Source organism: Osmerus eperlanus, chromosome 4 (assembly GCF_963692335.1).
Source record: "Osmerus eperlanus chromosome 4, fOsmEpe2.1, whole genome shotgun sequence".
NCBI lineage: Eukaryota > Metazoa > Chordata > Actinopteri > Osmeriformes > Osmeridae > Osmerus > Osmerus eperlanus.
Window position 1 is genome coordinate 22,318,567 of NC_085021.1, and position 19,559 is coordinate 22,338,125.

General features: G+C 47.1%; 2 protein-coding genes across 4 annotated transcripts; both read right to left on the bottom strand.

The window, feature by feature from the left end:
* Positions 1–16: 16 nt before the first annotated feature.
* Positions 17–11,674, bottom strand: LOC134019424 (sodium-dependent lysophosphatidylcholine symporter 1). Its single transcript, XM_062460320.1, has 14 exons — positions 11,413–11,674; positions 10,142–10,264; positions 8,918–9,042; positions 8,323–8,455; positions 7,589–7,667; positions 7,244–7,410; positions 5,243–5,333; positions 4,917–5,038; positions 4,433–4,516; positions 4,064–4,147; positions 3,803–3,915; positions 3,452–3,595; positions 2,173–2,349; positions 17–929 (listed from the first exon to the last, which is right to left on the bottom strand). The coding sequence occupies exons 1-14, from the start codon at positions 11,494–11,496 to the stop codon at positions 896–898; spliced, it is 1,560 nt and encodes a 519-aa protein (XP_062316304.1). The 5' UTR covers positions 11,497–11,674; the 3' UTR covers positions 17–895.
* Positions 11,675–11,785: 111 nt separating this feature from the next.
* On the bottom strand, positions 11,786–19,042 carry nsfl1c (NSFL1 (p97) cofactor (p47)). Of its 3 annotated transcripts, none has more exons than XM_062460335.1 (9): positions 18,843–19,042; positions 18,174–18,277; positions 17,969–18,046; positions 17,553–17,718; positions 17,207–17,302; positions 16,646–16,759; positions 14,751–14,884; positions 13,901–14,089; positions 11,786–13,015 (listed from the first exon to the last, which is right to left on the bottom strand). In XM_062460335.1, exons 1-9 carry the CDS (start codon positions 18,942–18,944, stop codon positions 12,853–12,855), a joined length of 1,146 nt encoding a protein of 381 aa, XP_062316319.1. In that variant the 5' UTR covers positions 18,945–19,042; the 3' UTR covers positions 11,786–12,852. The 3 variants fall into 3 exon arrangements, with proteins under 3 accessions (XP_062316319.1, XP_062316318.1, XP_062316320.1); XM_062460334.1 differs by having other exon boundaries at positions 14,751–14,888; positions 16,650–16,759; positions 18,843–19,036; XM_062460336.1 differs by having other exon boundaries at positions 13,901–14,077; positions 18,843–19,036.
* Positions 19,043–19,559: the final 517 nt, after the last annotated feature.

Genomic DNA, 19,559 nt, shown 5'->3' on the forward strand with positions numbered 1-19,559 from the left:
AGCACCCCATGTTCAGAATACATCCGGAAAGGAAAGGGCTTTATTTTGATAAAAAGAAAATCAACCTTTTGAAACTTTTTTTTTCACACAGTGAGAGGAGAACAGAGAAGCCTTAAAACAGAGGACTTAATCAGAGCAGAGCACAATAGAGTACAGTAGAGCACAATAGAGTACAGTAGAGCACAATAGAGTACAGTAGAGCACAATAGAGCACAATAGAGTACAATAGAGTCCTCATGAAGTACTTATCAATGAGGCAAATGTTTGTTTAGAAACTTTGTAATGAATAATTTTTTCAACCTTTTGAAACTTTTTTCCAAAACTTTTTTTCAAACACAGTGAGGAGGACTTTTTCAAAAATATTTTTTCTACTTTTGAAAAATATTGTATCAAAACCTTTTTTCACACACACACATTTAAAGGAGATGAGTTTTTTTTTGGTAATGAGAAGAAATAGTATGGATCATGCCACCAAATACAGATTAAAATGAAAGTAACAAGCCTGGCTTGAAAATGTATGAAGTAGAAAGTACATATTTTTTTTTGTAAAAAATTTAAGGAGTGAAAGTAAATATGTACTTAAGTACAGTAACTAAGTATTTGTACTTCATTACTTCCCATCTCTGCCCCTGAGGTAACTGAATTAAAGAATGAAAACATCAACAAAACCCTTTCTCTCAACTGATATATTTTTATATATATATATATTTATGATTAGTTGAAGCTGTTTAGGAGAGAGGGAAATGTGGGAGAGAGAGAGAGAGAGAGAGAGAGAGAGAGAGAGAGAGAGAGAGAGAGAGAGAGAGAGAGAGAGAGAGAGAGAGAGAGAGAGAACAGAAGGCACAGAAGAAGAGGTGAACATGTCTTAACAGTTGTGGTAGCAGCACTGTCTTCTCTATCGGGCCTCCCCAGAGCCACCATTTTTCCCCCTGAAAGGAACAGTTAGAGGAGAAATCACTTGACTGTTTCACACAAACACAGCAACACAACTTACCACTGCTACACTGTAGGCAAAGAGCCACACATTCACTTCTGGTAAACAGTACAGAGACCGCAATATCAGCTGGAGGCAGTTGAAGCTACTGGCCACTAGGTGTCGCTCCAACATTGACTTTAGGGACATGCTTGAACAGTCTTTCCCATGATCGCAGCTGATGTGGGAGGGTAAGAGAGAACGTACCAGTGCGATCTGAACAGGCAGCCAAACGGAAGTCAGCAGTTCAAAACTTATTTGAATTTAATAAGGAAGGTATTTGAATGTGGCTGAAAATGGATGAGTCATGTCTAAATGTGCACAACATTTCTATGTACCCAATTTAAATAATTCCAACTTTATACCAGTGGTTCCAGTGACATATATTTAAACTAAATCGGTTTAAAAAAATAAAATCAATTTGAAACAGCCTAGCTATTTTTCTAAATGTTCAGGTCAGGATAACAAAATAAAACATTATTAAATTTTCTTGTTACAGTGCTACTCACCCAAGGAAACCAACCTGCCATGAACTATGAAGAGAAACTCTACTAATCTCTATTTTAACTGATATTTTATATTATATATTTATCCTCCTCATTCTCTTTTACACTACCGTGAGACGCAATCTTAAACTGTGAGAACCGTGCCACATGAATTCAAGTTCAAAGACCAGAAGTAGTTCTGCTGATTGAAATCATCTGTCTCAGTGCATTTGGGCTGTCTGCCCCCGACGGGTAACACGATGGCCTTTCTGAGCCTGAAGGTTTTTCTCCTCTATGTGTGTGTGTCTGTGTGTGTCTGTGTACGTCTGTGTGTGCGTCTGTCTGTGTGTGTGTGTGTGTGTGAGTGTGTGTGTGTGCATCTGTCTGTGAGTGAGTTTGTGTGTGCGTGTGTGTGTCTGTCTGTGAGTGTGTGTGTGCGTCTGTGAGTGTGTGTGTGTGTGCGTGCGCGTCTGTCCGTGTGTGTGTGTGTGTGTGCGTCTGTCAGTGTGTGTGTGTGTGTGCGTCTGTCTGTGTGTGTGTGTGCGTCTGTCTGTGTGTGTGTGCGTCTGTCTGTGTGTGTGTGTGTGTGTGTGCGTCTGTCTGTGTGCGTGTGTCTGTGTGTGTGTGTGTGCGTCTGTCTGTCTCTGTGTGTGTGTGTGTGTGCGTCTGTCCGTGTGTGTGTGTGTGCGTCTGTCCGTGTGTGTGTGGACTCACACGGCTGCCAGCAGGGCTCTCTGGTTGCGTGAGCGGCGCTCCTCATTGACGGGGTAGCAGTAGAAGAGGCCCAGACCCACCAGCAGCAGGACGATGGGCACCGGGGAGAACAGCACCCTCAGAGACATGATCACCTCAGGGGGCTGTCTGCACGCCCCAGACTGGTACCCTGCGTAGCTGGGAGGAGATCACAAAGATGTACTCCACACACCTTACATTTCCCATAATGTGTGTGTATGTATAAGTGTATTATTATGTATTAGTGCCTGTGAGTGTGTGTGTATGTATTAGTGCCTGTGTGTGTGTGTATGTATTAGTGCCTGTGTATGTGTGTATGTATTAGTGCCTGTGTGTGTGTATGTATTAGTGCCTGTGTATGTGTGTGTATGTATTAGTGCCTGTGAGTATGTGTGTATGTATTAGTGCCTGTGTATGTGTGTATGTATTAGTGCCTGTGTGTGTATGTATTAGTGCCTGTGTATGTGTGTGTATGTATTAGTGCCTGTGTGTGTGTGTGTGTATTAGTGCCTGTGTATGTGTGTGTGTGTATTAGTGCCTGTGTATGTGTGTATGTATTAGTGCCTGTGAGTGTGTGTATGTATGTATTAGTGCCTGTGTATGTGTGTGTATGCATTAGTGTATGTGTGTGTGTGTATTAGTGCCTGTGTATGTGTGTGTGTGTGTGTGTGTGTGTGTATTAGTGCCTGTGTATGTATTAGTGCCTGTGTATGTGTGTGTATGTATTAGTGCCTGTGTATGTGTGTGTATGTATTAGTGCCTGTGTATGTGTGTGTATGTATTAGTGCCTGTGTGTGTGTGTGTGTATGTATTAGTGCCTGTGTATGTGTGTGTATGTATTAGTGCCTGTGTATGTGTGTGTATGTATTAGTGCCTGTGTGTGTGTGTGTGTATGTATTAGTGCGTGTGTGTGTGTATGTATTAGTGCCTGTGTATGTGTGTGTATGTATTAGTGCCTGTGTATGTGTGTGTATGTATTAGTGCCTGTGTATGTGTGTGTATGTATTAGTGCCTGTGTGTGTGTGTGTGTGTATGTATTAGTGCCTGTGTGTGTGTATGTATTAGTGCCTGTGTGTGTGTGTATGTATTAGTGCCTGTGTGTATGTGTGTGTGTGTGTGTATGTATTAGTGCCTGTGTATGTGTGTGTATGTATTAGTGCCTGTGTATGTGTGTATGTATTAGTGCCTGTGTGTATGTGTGTGTGTGTATTAGTGCCTGTGTGTATGTGTGTGTGTGTATTAGTGCCTGTGTGTGTCTTACTGCAGCACCAAGGTGGAGATGCCCACAGCCAGTCCTCCTCCAAACTTGTTGAAGAACACAAAGCAGGAGAAGAAGAGGGGTTCCAGGCCAGTGCTGGTGGGGTTCTGCACCTTGAAGTCATCTACCACGTCAGGGAGCATGGACCTGCACACACACAGACAGACACCACATACACACACAGACACTAATTATAACCCTAAAATCCCCTGGAATTAGCATTTAAAGTGACAGGCCCCACCAAAAGGACCCACAAGGTCAAGGTTTTCATATTTCTCTTTACTCGTGAGGACGTTTGGTCCCCACAAGTGTGGTTAAACAAGGTCGCACACACACACACACACAGATACTCACCAGGGCAGCAGGTAAAGCACAGCCAAGCTGCCCCCGGCAAACACAGCCATGATGAAGAACACAGGAAGGTTGTTATTCACACTGGCAAAGACTCCGATGGCGGGCCCATAGATCTGGAACACACACACGACAAATAATTATAATCCTGACAATATTACTACTAATAATAATAATAAAAATGTTTTTAATAAAATGTTTTAGAATATATACATTAAAACAATATCTATATAATAAAAAGCGAGACGTGTAATAATAACTGACAGAGAGGCCGATGAAGAGGGTGGTCTTCTTGCCCAGTCTCAGCAGCACCGCCTGCCACAGAGGTACGCTCACTGTGGCCGACGCCTGCATGGCACACACACAACCAATCAGGATCAACCAATCAATCAATTAACCAGTCAACCAACCAATCAGGATCAACCAGTCGACCAACCAATCAAAATGTATCGATCAGTCACTGAACCAATTAAAAAATATATACACCGTATATCAAAACAAAATCTATCAAAAAAAACAACCAAAATCTACCAATCAATATGAATAAAATTGCCAAGTCAACATTATTGTTTAGCAGGAGGAGGGTGTGTGTTGTGGCTAGCTGAGTGACAGGTGTGTGTGTGTTTCTGAGACCAGCAGGACGAGGATGATGTGCTGGAAGTACTGTCCTACTCCTGCTACATGGGTGCAGAACAGAGCAAAACTCCCCTGGGCCATCTAGGACACACAGAGAGGTCAGAGGTCATCAGGACACACAGAGCGGTCAGAGCTCATCAGGACACACAGAGAGGTCAGAGCTCACCAGGACACACAGAGAGAGGTCATCAGGACACACAGGGAGGTCAGAGGTCATCAGGACACACAGAGAGAGGTCAGAGGTCATCAGGACACACAGGGAGGTCAGAGGTCATCAGGACACACAGGGAGGTCAGAGGTCATCAGGACACACAGAGAGAGGTCAGAGGTCATCAGGACACACACACACGTAGGTAAACATGTATACAGGTACAAACACACACACATACATACAGGTATACATGCATACAGGTGCACACACAAGTACACACACACAGGTCAGATTAGAACACACACCCCCCCAGGCTCCGGCCCCGCCCACCTGGAAAGCGATGGAGCTGAACAGGAAGCCAGCCACCAGCTGGACGTAGGGGGTGTGTCCCACCACCAGCCTCATCCCTGACAGGTAGGACATCCTGACCCTGCCCAGCGTGCTGAGGGGGGCTGGGGGAGGGGGCGGGCAGGGGGGGGGGGGGAGAGGGGGGATGAGTACAGCTCAGTGGCAGATTGCTTGACTGCAGATCAAGAGGTCCCCAGGTTCAAATCCCCCTCTGTCGGTCGCTTTAGAGAAAAGCATCTGCTAAATAAACACGTTACTTATACAAGGTCAGATTACCAGATGTTACTGGAGGTGGTAGCTTCCCTTACCCAGCTGCTCCTTGACCCCCAGGAAGAGGATCAGGACACACAGGAAGTAGAACCCTGCCAGGACCAGAGCAGCCAGGACATAGGCTCTCCTCTGGAGACAGGAGAGATGGTTACTCACCAGGAAACACAGGAGAGATGGTTACTCACAAGGAAACACAGGAGAGATGGTTACTCACAAGGAAACACAGGAGAGATGGTTACTCACAAGGAAACACAGGAGAGATGGTTACTCACCAGGAAACACAGGAGAGATGGTTACTCACCAGGAAACACAGGAGAGATGGTTACTCACCAGGAAACACAGGAGAGATGGTTACTCACCAGGAAACACAGGAGAGATGGTTACTCACAAGGAAACACAGGAGAGATGGTTACTCACAAGGAAACACAGGAGAGATGGTTACTCACAAGAAAACACAGGAGAGATGGTTACTCACAAGGAAACACAGGAGAGATGGTTACTCACAAGGAAACACAGGAGAGATGGTTACTCACAAGGAAACACAGGAGAGATGGTTACTCACAAGGAAACACAGGAGAGATGGTTACTCACAAGGAAACACAGGAGAGATGGTTACTCACAAGGAAACACAGGAGAGATGGTTACTCACCAGGAAACACAGGAGAGATGGTTACTCACAAGAAAACACAGGAGAGATGGTTACTCACCAGGAAACACAGGAGAGATGGTTACTCACCAGGAAACACAGGAGAGATGGTTACTCACAAGGAAACACAGGAGAGATGGTTACTCACAAGGAAACACAGGAGAGATGGTTACTCACAAGGAAACACAGGAGAGATGGTTACTCACAAGGAAACACAGGAGAGATGGTTACTCACAAGGAAACACAGGAGAGATGGTTACTCACAAGGAAACACAGGAGAGATGGTTACTCACAAGGAAACACAGGAGAGATGGTTACTCACAAGGAAACACAGGAGAGATGGTTACTCACAAGGAAACACAGGAGAGATGGTTACTCACAAGGAAACACAGGAGAGATGGTTACTCACAAGGAAACACAGGAGAGATGGTTACTCACCAGGAAACACAGGAGAGATGGTTACTCACCAGGAAACACAGGAGAGATGGTTACTCACAAGGAAACACAGGAGAGATGGTTACTCACAAGGAAACACAGGAGAGATGGTTACTCACAAGGAAACACAGGAGAGATGGTTACTCACAAGAAAACACAGGAGAGATGGTTACTCACAAGGAAACACAGAAGAGATGGTTACTCACAAGGAAACACAGGAGAGATGGTTACTCACAAGGAAACACAGGAGAGATGGTTACTCACCAGGAAACACAGGAGAGATGGTTACTCACAAGGAAACACAGGAGAGATGGTTACTCACAAGGAAACACAGGAGAGATGGTTACTCACAAGGAAACACAGGAGAGATGGTTACTCACAAGGAAACACAGGAGAGATGGTTACTCACAAGGAAACACAGGAGAGATGGTTACTCACAAGGAAACACAGGAGAGGTGGTTACTCACAAGGAAACACAGCCATCACAGAGTTCCACTCCTTTACAGCAGTGTTGCATACCTGATTGAAATGAACAGGTTATTATCAAGCTCAGCAGAAGCCTGATAACGACCCCTTCATTTCAATCAGGTGTGTTGGAGCAGGGAAACATCTAGAACATGCAGGGAAGGGGGCCCGAGGAGAATAATTGAGAAAGGCTGCTTTAGAGAAACCTCTCCACCACAGGAAGTCAAGCAATTCTGCTTCCTTTTTTCAGAGAAAGCACTTCACAACCACCCACACTGTTGTTTAAGAAATGACCCCATGGGCCTTTAAACCCAGACCTGGTTTCTCCAGGTCGTCATTGTAAAATGAGAATTGATTCTCAACTGACCTATCTGGATAAATAAGGTACAGAGAGAGAAAGACAGAAAGAGAGAGAGAGACACATACAGTGTCACAAAGAGATAGATGGAGACAGGATAATGGATGTGCCCAGCGCTTGGTTGCATGCCCTCACCGTGTTCTGCAGAGTGTCAGTGAGAGTGTCGGAGGCGTTCTGGAGGAGAAGGGTGTCGCTGCTGTTGATCTGGCTGCAGGCCAGGACCTTCCTGGCATGGTACACTCCCACGATCTGACCCTGGATCAGGGCTACGGCCAGGGTAGCAAAAACCTCCATACCCATCCCTTTAGGGGAGGGAGGGAGGGAGGGAGGGAGGATACACCATGACCCACACAGACCTCAGAGTCAGCAGCAAAATTGTTGAAGTGTGCGTGTGAGGGTGTGTATGTGTGTATATGAGTGTGTGTGAGGGTGTAGGAGTGTGTGTGAGAGTGTGTGTGTGTGTGATGGTGTGCATCTTACTGTAGCTCGTAGCAGAGTCTCTGTCCCTCTGGTCTCCTCCCAGGAACATGTTGAGAGAGGAGAAGGGAACGTGGGAGCACTGAGGAGAGGTACACACACACACACACACACACACACACACCACACCACACCACACACACACACACACACCACACACCACACACACACACCACACACCACACCACACACCACACACACACACACACACAACACACCACACCACACCACACACACACACCACACACCACACCACACACCCACACACCACACACACACCCACACACCACACACACACACACACACACACACACACCACACACACACCCACACACCACACACACACCACACACCCACACACCCACACACCACACACACACCACACACCACACACCACACACACCACACACACACACACACACACACACACACCACACACACACACCACACACACACACACACACACACACACACACACACACACACACAACACACACACACACAACACACACACACACACCACACACACACACACACAACACACACACACACCACACACACACACACACACCACACACCACACACCACACACACACACACACACCACACACCACACACACACCACACACACACCACACACACACCACACACACACACACCTTAGTGAGGAACACCACACACACACATTAGTGAGGAACACCACATGAAAACATCCCATAGTCTCCATGGAGACTCACACTCATGAACAGGTCGAAGAGGCAGTTCCATGTGAAGAACCAGGAGAAGCTGAATCCTGGAGACGTGACTTCCTGGGGGGTGAACCACAGCATGACGTAGGACAGCACCCCCAGAGGCATGGAGAATATGATCCTGGGGGGAGACAGGTCACACAGACAGACAGACAGACAGACAGGCAGACAGGTCAGACAGGCAGACACACAGACAGGTCAGACACACAGACAGACACACAGACAGACAGGCAGACAGGTCAGACAGGCAGACACACAGACAGACAGACAGACAGACACAGACAGACAGGTCAGACAGGCAGACACACAGACAGACAGACACACAGACAGACAGGCAGACAGGTCAGACAGGCAGACACACAGACAGACAGACACACAGACAGACAGGCAGACATGTCAAACAGGCAGACACACAGACAGACAGACAGACACACAGACAGACAGGCAGACACACAGACAGACAGGCAGACAGACAAGTCAGAGAGACAGGTCAGAGAGAGAGGTCAGAGACAGGCAGACAGGTCAGACAGTTTGATAGACAGGCAGGTCAGAGAGACAGGTCAGAGACAGACAGGTCATTCACCAAGGTATCAGTTTGCCAAAGCGTGTCCTTCCGCTCCTGCTGACGAGGTATCCCACCAGGGGGTCTGTGAGGGCGTCCCAGGCCCGTCCCAGGAAGAGGATGATGGAGGCATAGAACGCACCCATCTGGGGGGGGCATTGGGGGGGCAGGTGGGGCGCAGGGGGGGGGGGGGGCAGAACAAAGGTCAAATAAACTTGAATTATATTTAGATTTGTTTGATGCTTTGTATGTGCAGGACTCACACTTATGTGAGTGCACACAAAATGCAATGATTGGATGGGCTACTTGTCTGTCTGTCTGCCTCCCAGCAGCAGACAGACAGTGTGTTCCTGTCTGTCTGTCTGCCTCCCAGCAGCAGACAGGCAGTGTGTTCCTGTCTGTCTGTCTGCCTCCCAGCAGTAGACAGGCAGTGTGTTCCTGTCTGTCTGCCTCCCAGCAGCAGACAGACAGTGTGTTCCTGTCTGTCTGCCTCCCAGCAGCAGACAGACAGTGTGTTCCTGTCTGTCTGTCTGCCTCCCAGCAGCAGACAGGCAGTGTGTTCCTGTCTGTCTGTCTGCCTCCCAGCAGCAGACAGGCAGTGTGTTCCTGTCTGTCTGCCTCCCAGCAGTAGACAGGCAGTGTGTTCCTGTCTGTCTGCCTCCCAGCAGTAGAGAGGCAGTGTGTTCCTGTCTGTCTGTCTGCCTCCCAGCAGCAGACAGACAGTGTGTTCCTGTCTGTCTGCCTCCCAGCAGCAGACAGACAGTGTGTTCCTGTCTGTCTGTCTGCCTCCCAGCAGCAGACAGGCAGTGTGTTCCTGTCTGTCTGTCTGCCTCCCAGCAGCAGACAGGCAGTGTGTTCCTGTCTGTCTGCCTCCCAGCAGCAGACAGGCAGTGTGTTCCTGTCTGTCTGCCTCCCAGCAGTAGACAGGCAGTGTGTTCCTGTCTGTCTGCCTCCCAGCAGTAGACAGGCAGTGTGTTCCTGTCTGTCTGCCTCCCAGCAGTAGACAGGCAGTTCATGTGTTTTGGAGGAGTGGCTTTGAAGGAGCAGGTGGGATATTTTGGTTTGAACCCTTTCAAACTCAAGCAAAAAATGCTAGGTTCTCCAAACGTACCTATACCCTGTCTTTAAAGACTTCACCAACCAGGGGCATCACTGACCTGCACCTGGGGTATCACTGACCTGCACCCGGGGTATCACTGACCTGCACCTGGGGTATCACTGACCTGCACCTGGGGTATCACTGACCTGCACCACGTCCAGTAGGAAGATCTGCATGAAGAGACCTTTAGCGTTCAGTGTCATCTGGTAGGGAACGCCTCCCACCGCGTAGCACAGCTTCCTGGAGAGCGGGATGCCAGCTTGTCGCTTCTGCAACGCACAACCTCAAGGCTTACGAAGATTGATTGGTCTGATTTAATCATATTTAACTTGATCCATTTTTCAGATCTCCAGCCTAGATTGCTTTTATTCTGTAGGCATAGGCCAATCTATGTAGGCCTATTAGATAACATAGTGTGACATGTAATAATTGAAATTACACAAAAAAGAGCGCAAATACATCAAACAGACACATCGAGATAATTATAGTAGCTACAATAATATTTGTCGACACACGACCACCATAAAAATAATCAATCGATGGTGCATAAGGAGGACGGGGGATGGTTGACTGACAGAATGCCAGCTACTTTATACTAGACTATGTGACCTCATCATAGCTTAAAATTCCTAGTAGCCTATAGCCATTTCATATTCATTTCCTTTCCCCACGGGCATTAGACTCGCTACGCTATCGGGTGAAGATCTGACTCCCAAAGTTTTTTTCCTTTCCGTTTCCTTAAAAGACCACGAGCCACTGCATAAATCGTTTACACAGATAATCGCTAGTTAATTCACGAAATGCTTAAAAATAATTGAATGGAAATAGGCCTACTATGCCGTAGGATTATAACAGAATAGCAACAGGTTTAACAGACTACTTTATGAAATTGCGAACTAGGCACGGAATAGGTTAGTCTATTCGAACCCCAAGAACACTAGCATATAATTAGGCTACATCCAAACAGCTGCGCATTCTCTCACTCCGCTTTTCTCACATTTGAGACAAATAACTTATTTAGGTATTTAGGACTAAATACGTAGACATTGTAGGCTTATACATTTTAAAATTAATATTTAGACCCCGTATAAAAGTAATGCATCTTGGGCATAGTCGATTTTACCGCGGGTGCTACTGTTGGGATGAAAACATTTACATTTAAAAAATTCATGTAAAAAAACGATCAAATGATTGTTGTTTTACTCTGATTAATATAATTTAAAGATTAAAGATATTTTGAGCATGTTTTAGGTATGCAAAAAATAAATGTCACTACCCTTTGCACCTCCCGTTTTAAAACCTAGAATCGTCTATGATCTTGGGCCTTTGAGTCATTTTTATGGCAGGCGACTGAAACGGTCAAAGACTAATTTAGTGTCCATTCAATCCATGCAAAATCCAAAACATCGCAACCCACCGTTTTAGCATCTTCATTCTCTGTTGAAATCGGATACTTCTCGTTGAGCGGACAGTCCTCCACTACATCATTTTCTGCCATCATCCCTGAAGCCTGTAGTTCAGATTCCGCAGAAAATGTAGACTATATCCTTGGCATGACGTTAATCGTTTGAACTTTAAACCACAAACCAGATATTGTCCAACTTCTGCAAATCTAAAACTTGTCTGACCACGCCCCACTAGATGCTTACATCATGTGAGGAACAAAACAAGGGTCTGAACACTACACATTTGAAAATGAGGAAATGTAAATGTCAAAATCCGTTTAAGAGCATGGGGTAATAACCAGTGAAGAAAGAAAAGTTGGTAGAAAAGAAAAATATTACTGGACGTTCTTTTACATCAAACAAAAAGATTTTATTCGTTTTCCAGAGGTCCAAACAATCATCCCGTTGGTTCCGTTTAGGCCCCGTGCATAGAGAGATCGGTACATATCAGCCTGTTTGTCGAATCCCAGTGTCAACAATCTACAACCCAAGTGAGCTATATGTTAAACCATTGGTTTGATAGTAAAGCAATCTAAATGTTAATGTTATACACATCAAAATCCCACTTTGTCTTTACAGGGGATTTATAATCCTGGCATCTGTAAAGTAAAGAAATGAAAGAAGAAAAAAAAAAGTCAGTTAAAAAAATAATTCAATCTTTTTTTGTATTTTCTTATTTTTGGGGCTGGGTTTGTGGTGTTGTAGGTGATGAGCACAAGGCTTCCATGGGGCTGGTTAGCAGGGAGAGAGCTGTGGGCTGGTGTGTCTGCAGTGTAGCATTAGCAACACCAGAAGGAGAGGTTATCTCGAACGTGGACCAGGGGGAGGCGGGACCAGGGGAGGGGGGGGGGGGGGGAAGAGACCAGAAGATGGACAAGAAGAGGGGAGAGCTGGGACAGGGAGGGACAAACACAGTGCAGGCTGGAGGACGTGTATTGAACATCTCTTTACAGAGCTTTCTAGCCTGTTTAGGCTCAGAATGCCCCTGGCTGGTCCCCGTGGCGATGACAGAACGCAGATACGGAAATGCTCCGCTCACAGAACTCTGCCGATCAGAACCTGTAGAATGTAGACATGGAACACGGAACCAGGAGGCCTTCTAAACCCGGCAACCATTCCCTTACTGTGAGGTTACACCCTCCAGCCTGGTCACCAAACCCTAGGAACGCATCACCACATCATTCTCTATATCCCTCATCCTCTCATCCTGTCCACAGCCAGCTTCATCCCCGTCCAGGACTCCACCCAGACCACAGCAGAACGAGGGGGAGGAACAGGGTGGGGGATCATGTATAATGCACCACTATAGAAAACAAAATAAAGGAATTAGCAGTCCATTCATAACAAGTCCTTTGAGAGTGGGAGGCGTTGGTGGCGTGCTGTGCCTGGGCGCGGCCAGCAGGGGGGGCTCATCACTTTAGCCGCTGCACGATGACAGCGTTCAGCAGGTTGGCGTCTCTCAGGCTCTGGCTCTCGTCCACCAGCTCCTTGTTGGGGAACGTCGTCATGAGAACGAACTCGGTGGCGGCCATGTTGGGGCGGGCAGCGACCAGGAACTGGCGCACGTCGGACACGCTGGGAGAGACACAGACACCAGAGCAGCTCCATCAGGTCTCAGTACACAGACACACCAGAGCAGCTTCATCAGGTCTCAGTACACAGACACACCAGAGCAGCTTCATCAGGTCTCAGTACACAGACACACCAGAGCAGCTTCATCAGGTCTCAGTACACAGACACACCAGAGCAGCTTCATCAGTTCTCAGTACACAGACACACCAGAGCAGCTTCATCATGTACGAGGAGGTCTGTTCTATCACTCTGCTCATAATACATTGGGCTGTTGGAGAAAGTCTTAAACTGAAGACTTTGCTCAGCAAAGCCCTCTCTCCAGTCCTGACCCCAGCCCTGTCTACTAACCCTAGTCCGGACCCCAGCCCCCTCTCCACATCCCCTAACCCCAACCCAGCGCCTCACCTCTGACCCCAGACCCTCTCCACATCCCCTGACCCCAAACCAGCCCTCAACTCTGACCCCAGCCCCTCTCCACATCCCTTGACCCCAAACCAGCCCTCACCTCTAACCCCAGCCCCCTCTCCACATCCCCTAACCCCAACCCTCACCTCTGACCCCAGCCCCCTCTCCACATCCCCTGACCCCAACCCAGCCCCTCACCTCTGACCCCAGCCCCCTCTCCACATCCCCTGACCCCAATCCAGCCCAGCCCCTCACCTCTGACCCCAGCCCCCTCTCCACATCCCCTAACCCCAACCCAGCCCCTCACCTCTGACCCCAGCCCCTTCTCCACATCCCCTGACCACAACCCCTCACCTCTGACCCCAGCCCCTTCTCCACATCTCCTGACCCCAGCCCCTCACCTCTGACCCCAGCCCCCTCTCCACATCCCCTGACCCCAACCCAGCCCCTCACCTCTGACCCCAGCCCCCTCTCCCAGCTTACCTGTGGGTGTGGTTAAACTTCTGCACCAGCCGCCCCCCATCGGCCAGTCGGATCTGGATGCTGGTGACGGGCTGTGAGGGGTCAAGGGTCACGGAGGAGCTGGCCTGGGCTTCGCTGGCGGCCCGGTCGGCCTGGGGGCCCAGCGCCGATGGCAACGACACCAGGTCTGGGGTGGCGCTGGCGTCAGGTCAGGTGGGGGGAAAAAACACACAAAGAGGTAAGACTTCCAGTAGCTTGGTTAGACACAGAGCCTTTACTGCCATCTAGTGGTGGAAATATGGAACTACAGCCAAGACACACATTCCTAGCTAATGTTGATGGGAGATTAGATGCTGGATAATGAGTTTTCTGGAAATGAGATCCCAGTGTTTGGATAGAGGCACTATGAGATTACACTGCATTACAGCCATTCCTAAGTTAAATAGTATTTTAAATGAAAATGTCAGTATATATTCTGCTAAATACCTCTGTGGTTAGCTAGACCTAGCTAGCTCTGTGGTTAGCAGTCCCTAGCTAGCTCTGTGGTTAGCAGTCCCTAGCTAGCTCTGTGGTTAGCAGTCCCTAGCTAGCTCTGTGGTTAGTAGTCCCTAACTAGCTCTGTGGTTAGCAGTCCCTAACTAGCTCTGTGGTTAGCAGTCCCTAGCTAGCTCTGTGGTTAGCAGTCCCTAGCTAGCTCTGTGGTTAGCAGTCCCTAACTAGCTCTGTGGTTAGCAGTCCCTAACTAGCTCTGTGGTTAGCAGTCCCTAGCTAGCTTTGTGGTTAGCAGCACCTAGCTAGCTCTGTGGTTAGCAGTCCCTAGCTAGCTTTGTGGTTAGCAGCACCTAGCTACTAGACCGGCCAATAGGCTCACCTGCCCAGCTTCTGTCCCTCCCCCCCGAAGGCCTTGAAGGCCACCTTGGGTTTGGAGAAGTCTTCATCCCTGTGGTCCTCCATGTCCAGGTTCACCTGCCCTCCCCTAGACCGCTGCCTCAGCTCCAGGGGAATCTCCCTGCAGCGCGCATACACACACACACACACACAGATGTGTGCACACACAGAGCAACTATTAGCAACACTTTGCAAACAGTAGACATATTTGGGTGTGCTTTGCCTTCGGCAAGGGCACAACCTTTGTTCTCTCACATATATTATTTTATTATTTTTTTTGGCCCCCTAAAACTCAGTCAATATTTGGCCTGCATAGACAACCTAGGTGTCAAAAGTTTCGTCTTGGTAGCGATTGAGTTGCATCTATTGGGATTTACGTTCCGTTGCATGGTTTAAGTGGAAATTAAGTTTTTGTGGCGAAAAGTGAAGCTAACGGTGGCTAACTTGCTAGCCACAGTCAATGACGCTACTTACGTCACTAACGTCACGAAAACTCGCGTGACTACCTCTAGCAAAACATTAGTTTAGCAGCTCGTTAACTTCTGGGAGATAGCTAAGCTAACTGCTTTACTGCAAGGCAGCTGCAGAAACGCCACAAGCAAAGAGGCCTGGGTGATAACTATTTACTAATTTTACTTTGTGATATGACACACAATTGTGACGTGTAATGTACAATATAAGCTGATTTTATTAAGGAAGTACATCTACTTTCGGAAACAGTAGTCTACTATGTCACTGAAGTATTAGCACCATGACATTAGCCTCTGTTGCCCGGGCAACACATACTACAGTGGTCTATGATGCATCTGTTTTCAATCGTTAAAATAAACATTCCTCACAAATACATTTTCGTTGTAGGATTTATTATGACATTACATTACAAGTAAACGATTTGTGGGTGAAATTATCATTACCTGTGGTTTCAAACCAGTGTTGCTCACTGAAACGCTGTAGCCTACGCGAGACACAGCTGTTTAGGAAGTCAAACGGCGACAGAACATGTTCGGCACTCTCCTTACTTAAATCAAAAATCTATCTAACTACTAACCTTAACTTCATTGCCACAGTCTAAACGTTGTCAATCTGTTCATAAAAATAATTAATTTCAGCCTAAACCGTACAACGGAACGTTGAATCGAATTCAACCAACGCAATCGCTACCAAGACGAACACAGCAGTAGTCTAGTACTGTACTGTAGTAGTACAATTTACCGGGGCAGCTTCTCCACACAGGGCTATATCGCATTTTGCGTTGTTACTGACTGATCGCTACCAGTGAGCTTTTTATGAATGAGCGATTTTCCACTGAATAAATGTCAAGTTTATTTACGTTTTTGGGGGCATATTTTCAGTTAGCAGATGGTACTGTTTGAATCACGATTCCATCTTCTACTGCCGGTAACGTCGTAGAATAATCTTCAAAGGGGGTTATTTATTAATGAATGAATGCAATATGAGTAGGCTAAATGCCTGAAAATATCATGAGAAGGGGAAAAACTTAAAATTACGTTTAAGTCATAGAGATTAGGTCCATTTTTACACCGGTCTGCCAAATTTATTCGTTGATTCAGCTATGAGGCTGCCTCTTGCAGGGGAAATGAGAAGACATTGATCAGATTTCTACACTTCACTCGTATTTTCAGTTGTAAACGAGCAGCACAAAAAAATGCTTTTAAATCTATGTAATCTTTATAAATAATAAGTATGCATTTTTATATAAAATATACAGAAATATCAGTTGTAAAAATGTAATTCAAAAACGGACCCCTGTGCAACCGACGCAAGCAAGCACACCCTACAATTTCCCCAGAAATTGTACCCTCTCTAGTTGAATTTAACAATTCCAACCAGCCGGTTGTAATTCCAATCAGGCTGTACTTGCCCCCTGCGGATGGATTCCAGGAAGATGGCGTTGCCTGGGTCACTGTAGTTCCGGAGCTCACCTTCGTCAAGGCTGAAACCAGTCTTCCATAATTTCAACACCACGTGTACCTGAAACACACACACACCTGGTACTGAAACACACACAGACACCTGGTACTGAAACACACACAGATACTTGGTACTGAAACACACACAGACACCTGGTACTGAAACACACGTGTTGTTTTGCTCCAACCTAGAGACTATAACAGAACAACACTGTAGTGTTGCTAGGCTACAGAGGAGATTATTATTCTGGTGAGTTGAATCTATGACAGCCAGTCTTGAAAGTGCCTAGTAGTTATACTACAGCCAATCAGAGATGAATGTGACCAGTAGGACTCTATGGCAGCCAATCAGATGTAAATATCACCAGTAAGGATCTATAGAAGCCTATCAGAGACGAACATGATCAGTAAAAATCTATAAGGCAGCCAATCAGAGATCAGAGTGACCAGCGAGGCTCTACGGCAGCCAACCAGAGATGAATGTGAGCAGGAAATCTGAGCCACTCACATCCTGTTGGTTGTTGGCGCCTCTCCTCTCCCCAGACACGTAGGCTGACTGCTCCTCTGGGGCGGCACCCAGACGATAGCCTCCTCCTCCAAACGCCTGTAGGGGGGAGAGAGAGGGGGGGAGAGAGGACAATGGGAGAGGAGGTGAGGGGGAATGGAGACAAGGAGAGGTGAGGGAGATAAGGAGGGCAGAGGAAGGGGGAAAGACACAGAGAGAGAACGTCAGGGATTAGGGGCAAAAAGAGGCAGAGAGAGAGAGAGCATTAAAGGAGCTAGAACAACAGGAAACTAAACGTCGCTGTGTTTTCATCCAGCAGTGGCACTGGATGGTGTGGAGGGAGTCTTACCCGGGCCCTGCTGGGTTCCCCCGGCCCCCGGCCAGCCTTCTCCACAGGCACAGCCCCGTGCTCCTTGGCCCCCTTGAACAGGTCCTCCACCACCTCATTGGAGCTCTTCTTCTTGGGCGGCCCCACGATCTGTTGGCCGCTGCGCTCCGAACCCCCGGCAAAGAACCTGGGGCGGGGGGGAAGGAGAGATGAGAGGGAGAGAGGAAGGAAAAATGGGGAATGGGAGGAGGGGGATATGAGAGAGAGAGAGAGCGAGCGAGAAGAAAGGTGAGTCAATCTGATGCAGCAACACTGCAGCCACACACCACGCAGAATCTGTCGAGGCAGCATAACATTGCACAAAGGGCCCACACTGAACAGAGAGCTGAGAAAGGTTGTGCACATTCTAGAACCACAAGGTGTGTGTGTGTGCTCACCTTTGCCCCTCCTCTTCATCACTGTCATCCTCCTCCTCGTGCATCAGATCTCTGAACGATGTCACCCTGGGCTGACTACTGTCCGAGACAAACATTCAATCAATCGTTAATCATCAACCCTTGACAGGTCACAAAACACATCCTCTAAACATTTGAACCGAATGACTTCAAATGTGTTTCAAGTTGTGTGTCTCCCGGTGTCTACCTGGGCGCCGCAGGCCGAGGAGCGGACGAACCGCCGGTCTCCGGCGGAGGAAGCGTCACGATGTCATCTTCTGCTCCGTCTTCAAAGAAACTTGCGAGGGCAAGCTGTGACGACAGAGACACGGAGTCGACTGAACGTTAGTTACTTAAAATATTCAGAATTAGCTAGCTAGCTCGAGTATTGGCGTATTCATGATTACATTACGCTAGCTAACAAAGAGATATCAAGCTAGACTAGCTACCCTGAGAACAGGTTGAGTTACTGAAACGGTGGGGCTAGCTCAGAATTAGCTAGCTTCTAACGTTACGTTCAGCTAGTGATGCTAGCGGTTAAGATTAAACATTCAACTGAATGACAACTCACGAGCTAGATGAACAAATAATATCCAGCGGACTTTATTCTAGCATTTATCTAGCTGGTTCTGCCTAGATGTTTCAAAATACAACAGAAAATTAGACCGTAATGTGGCCAAGCTAGCTATAGCCATTGTCAAAGAGTGACTTGCACAAATCCCCGGCATCGTCGCTAGCTAGCTCGCTCGCTAGCCTGCTACTACCAGCTAGCTAGTTAGCCAGCATTAACTAGACTGGCAGCAGTCTTTTGTTGTACAAACTTCCATTCTTTTATTGGATTCTGTGTAACTCGGCGGGGGATGAGATTATCCCGTACCTGCAGATCCCAACCGGCAGACTCTAAGAAAAACCGGGCCCTTTCTTCGTCAACATCAGTAACTGCAACGAACTCCCTCACCGACTCGTCCTGGTCCGCCATTTTCAAATGCCCATTGAATGAAAGGTCCGACTGAACCTACGGAAACAACCTACGACGTTCCTACCCACGCCACGGTATCCTTTCACTTTTAACAGGACGTAAAAAAGGCACAAAAGACTGTCTACACTTAATAACGACAAGAAGCTAGACTTAAATATAATTCCGGTGTGTTGCTAAAATATCAATTGGTTTTGTAAACGTTTTTTAATTTGTACTATTACATTTGATTCTTTCGATTAGTCTGTACGCAGTAACACGGTCCACCACTAAGTGACGACAAATGCTTAATTGTGAATTCCCAGAAATGAGCTTGAGTAGCCTACTTAAAGCTGAATTGGACACCGACACCTACCTATTCGTTTGTGTCTAAAAACCATTATTTTCTATAAATTCGTGAAACGGAATACAGAGCTGATGTGATCATATCATAAATCATAAATTGCCCACAACTTACCTTACCGAGCAGTTGAAACACTTTATTGGGGACTTTGTATGTTACAACTGGTTATTCGTGTTTGTGTTCTGTTATTTCAGATCCAGTCTCTTGTTGTGGAGAACCAGAATTAAACCGGATAGCGGGGGAGTCACAGGCAGCGTCTTGATTGTTTCTTGGGG

Bases quoted from the DNA above. Each gene is read 5' to 3' on its own strand.
- nsfl1c (XM_062460335.1), bottom strand. From the start codon at position 18,944: ATGGCGGACCAGGACGAGTCGGTGAGGGAGTTCGTTGCAGTTACTGAT. The intron at 18,278-18,842 runs GTACGGGATAAT...CTGTCGTCACAG, and splicing joins CTGCCGGTTGGGATCTGCAG to CTTGCCCTCGCAAGTTTCTT. The intron at 16,760-17,206 runs GTGAGTGGCTCA...TGTGTGTTTCAG, and splicing joins GCGCCAACAACCAACAGGAT to GTACACGTGGTGTTGAAATT.
- LOC134019424 (XM_062460320.1), bottom strand. From the start codon at position 11,496: ATGATGGCAGAAAATGATGTAGTGGAGGACTGTCCGCTCAACGAGAAG. The intron at 8,456-8,917 runs GTGAATGACCTG...GTCTCCCCCCAG, and splicing joins TTTGGCAAACTGATACCTTG to GATCATATTCTCCATGCCTC. The intron at 3,596-3,802 runs GTGAGTATCTGT...GTGTGTGTGCAG, and splicing joins GTGCTTTACCTGCTGCCCTG to GTCCATGCTCCCTGACGTGG.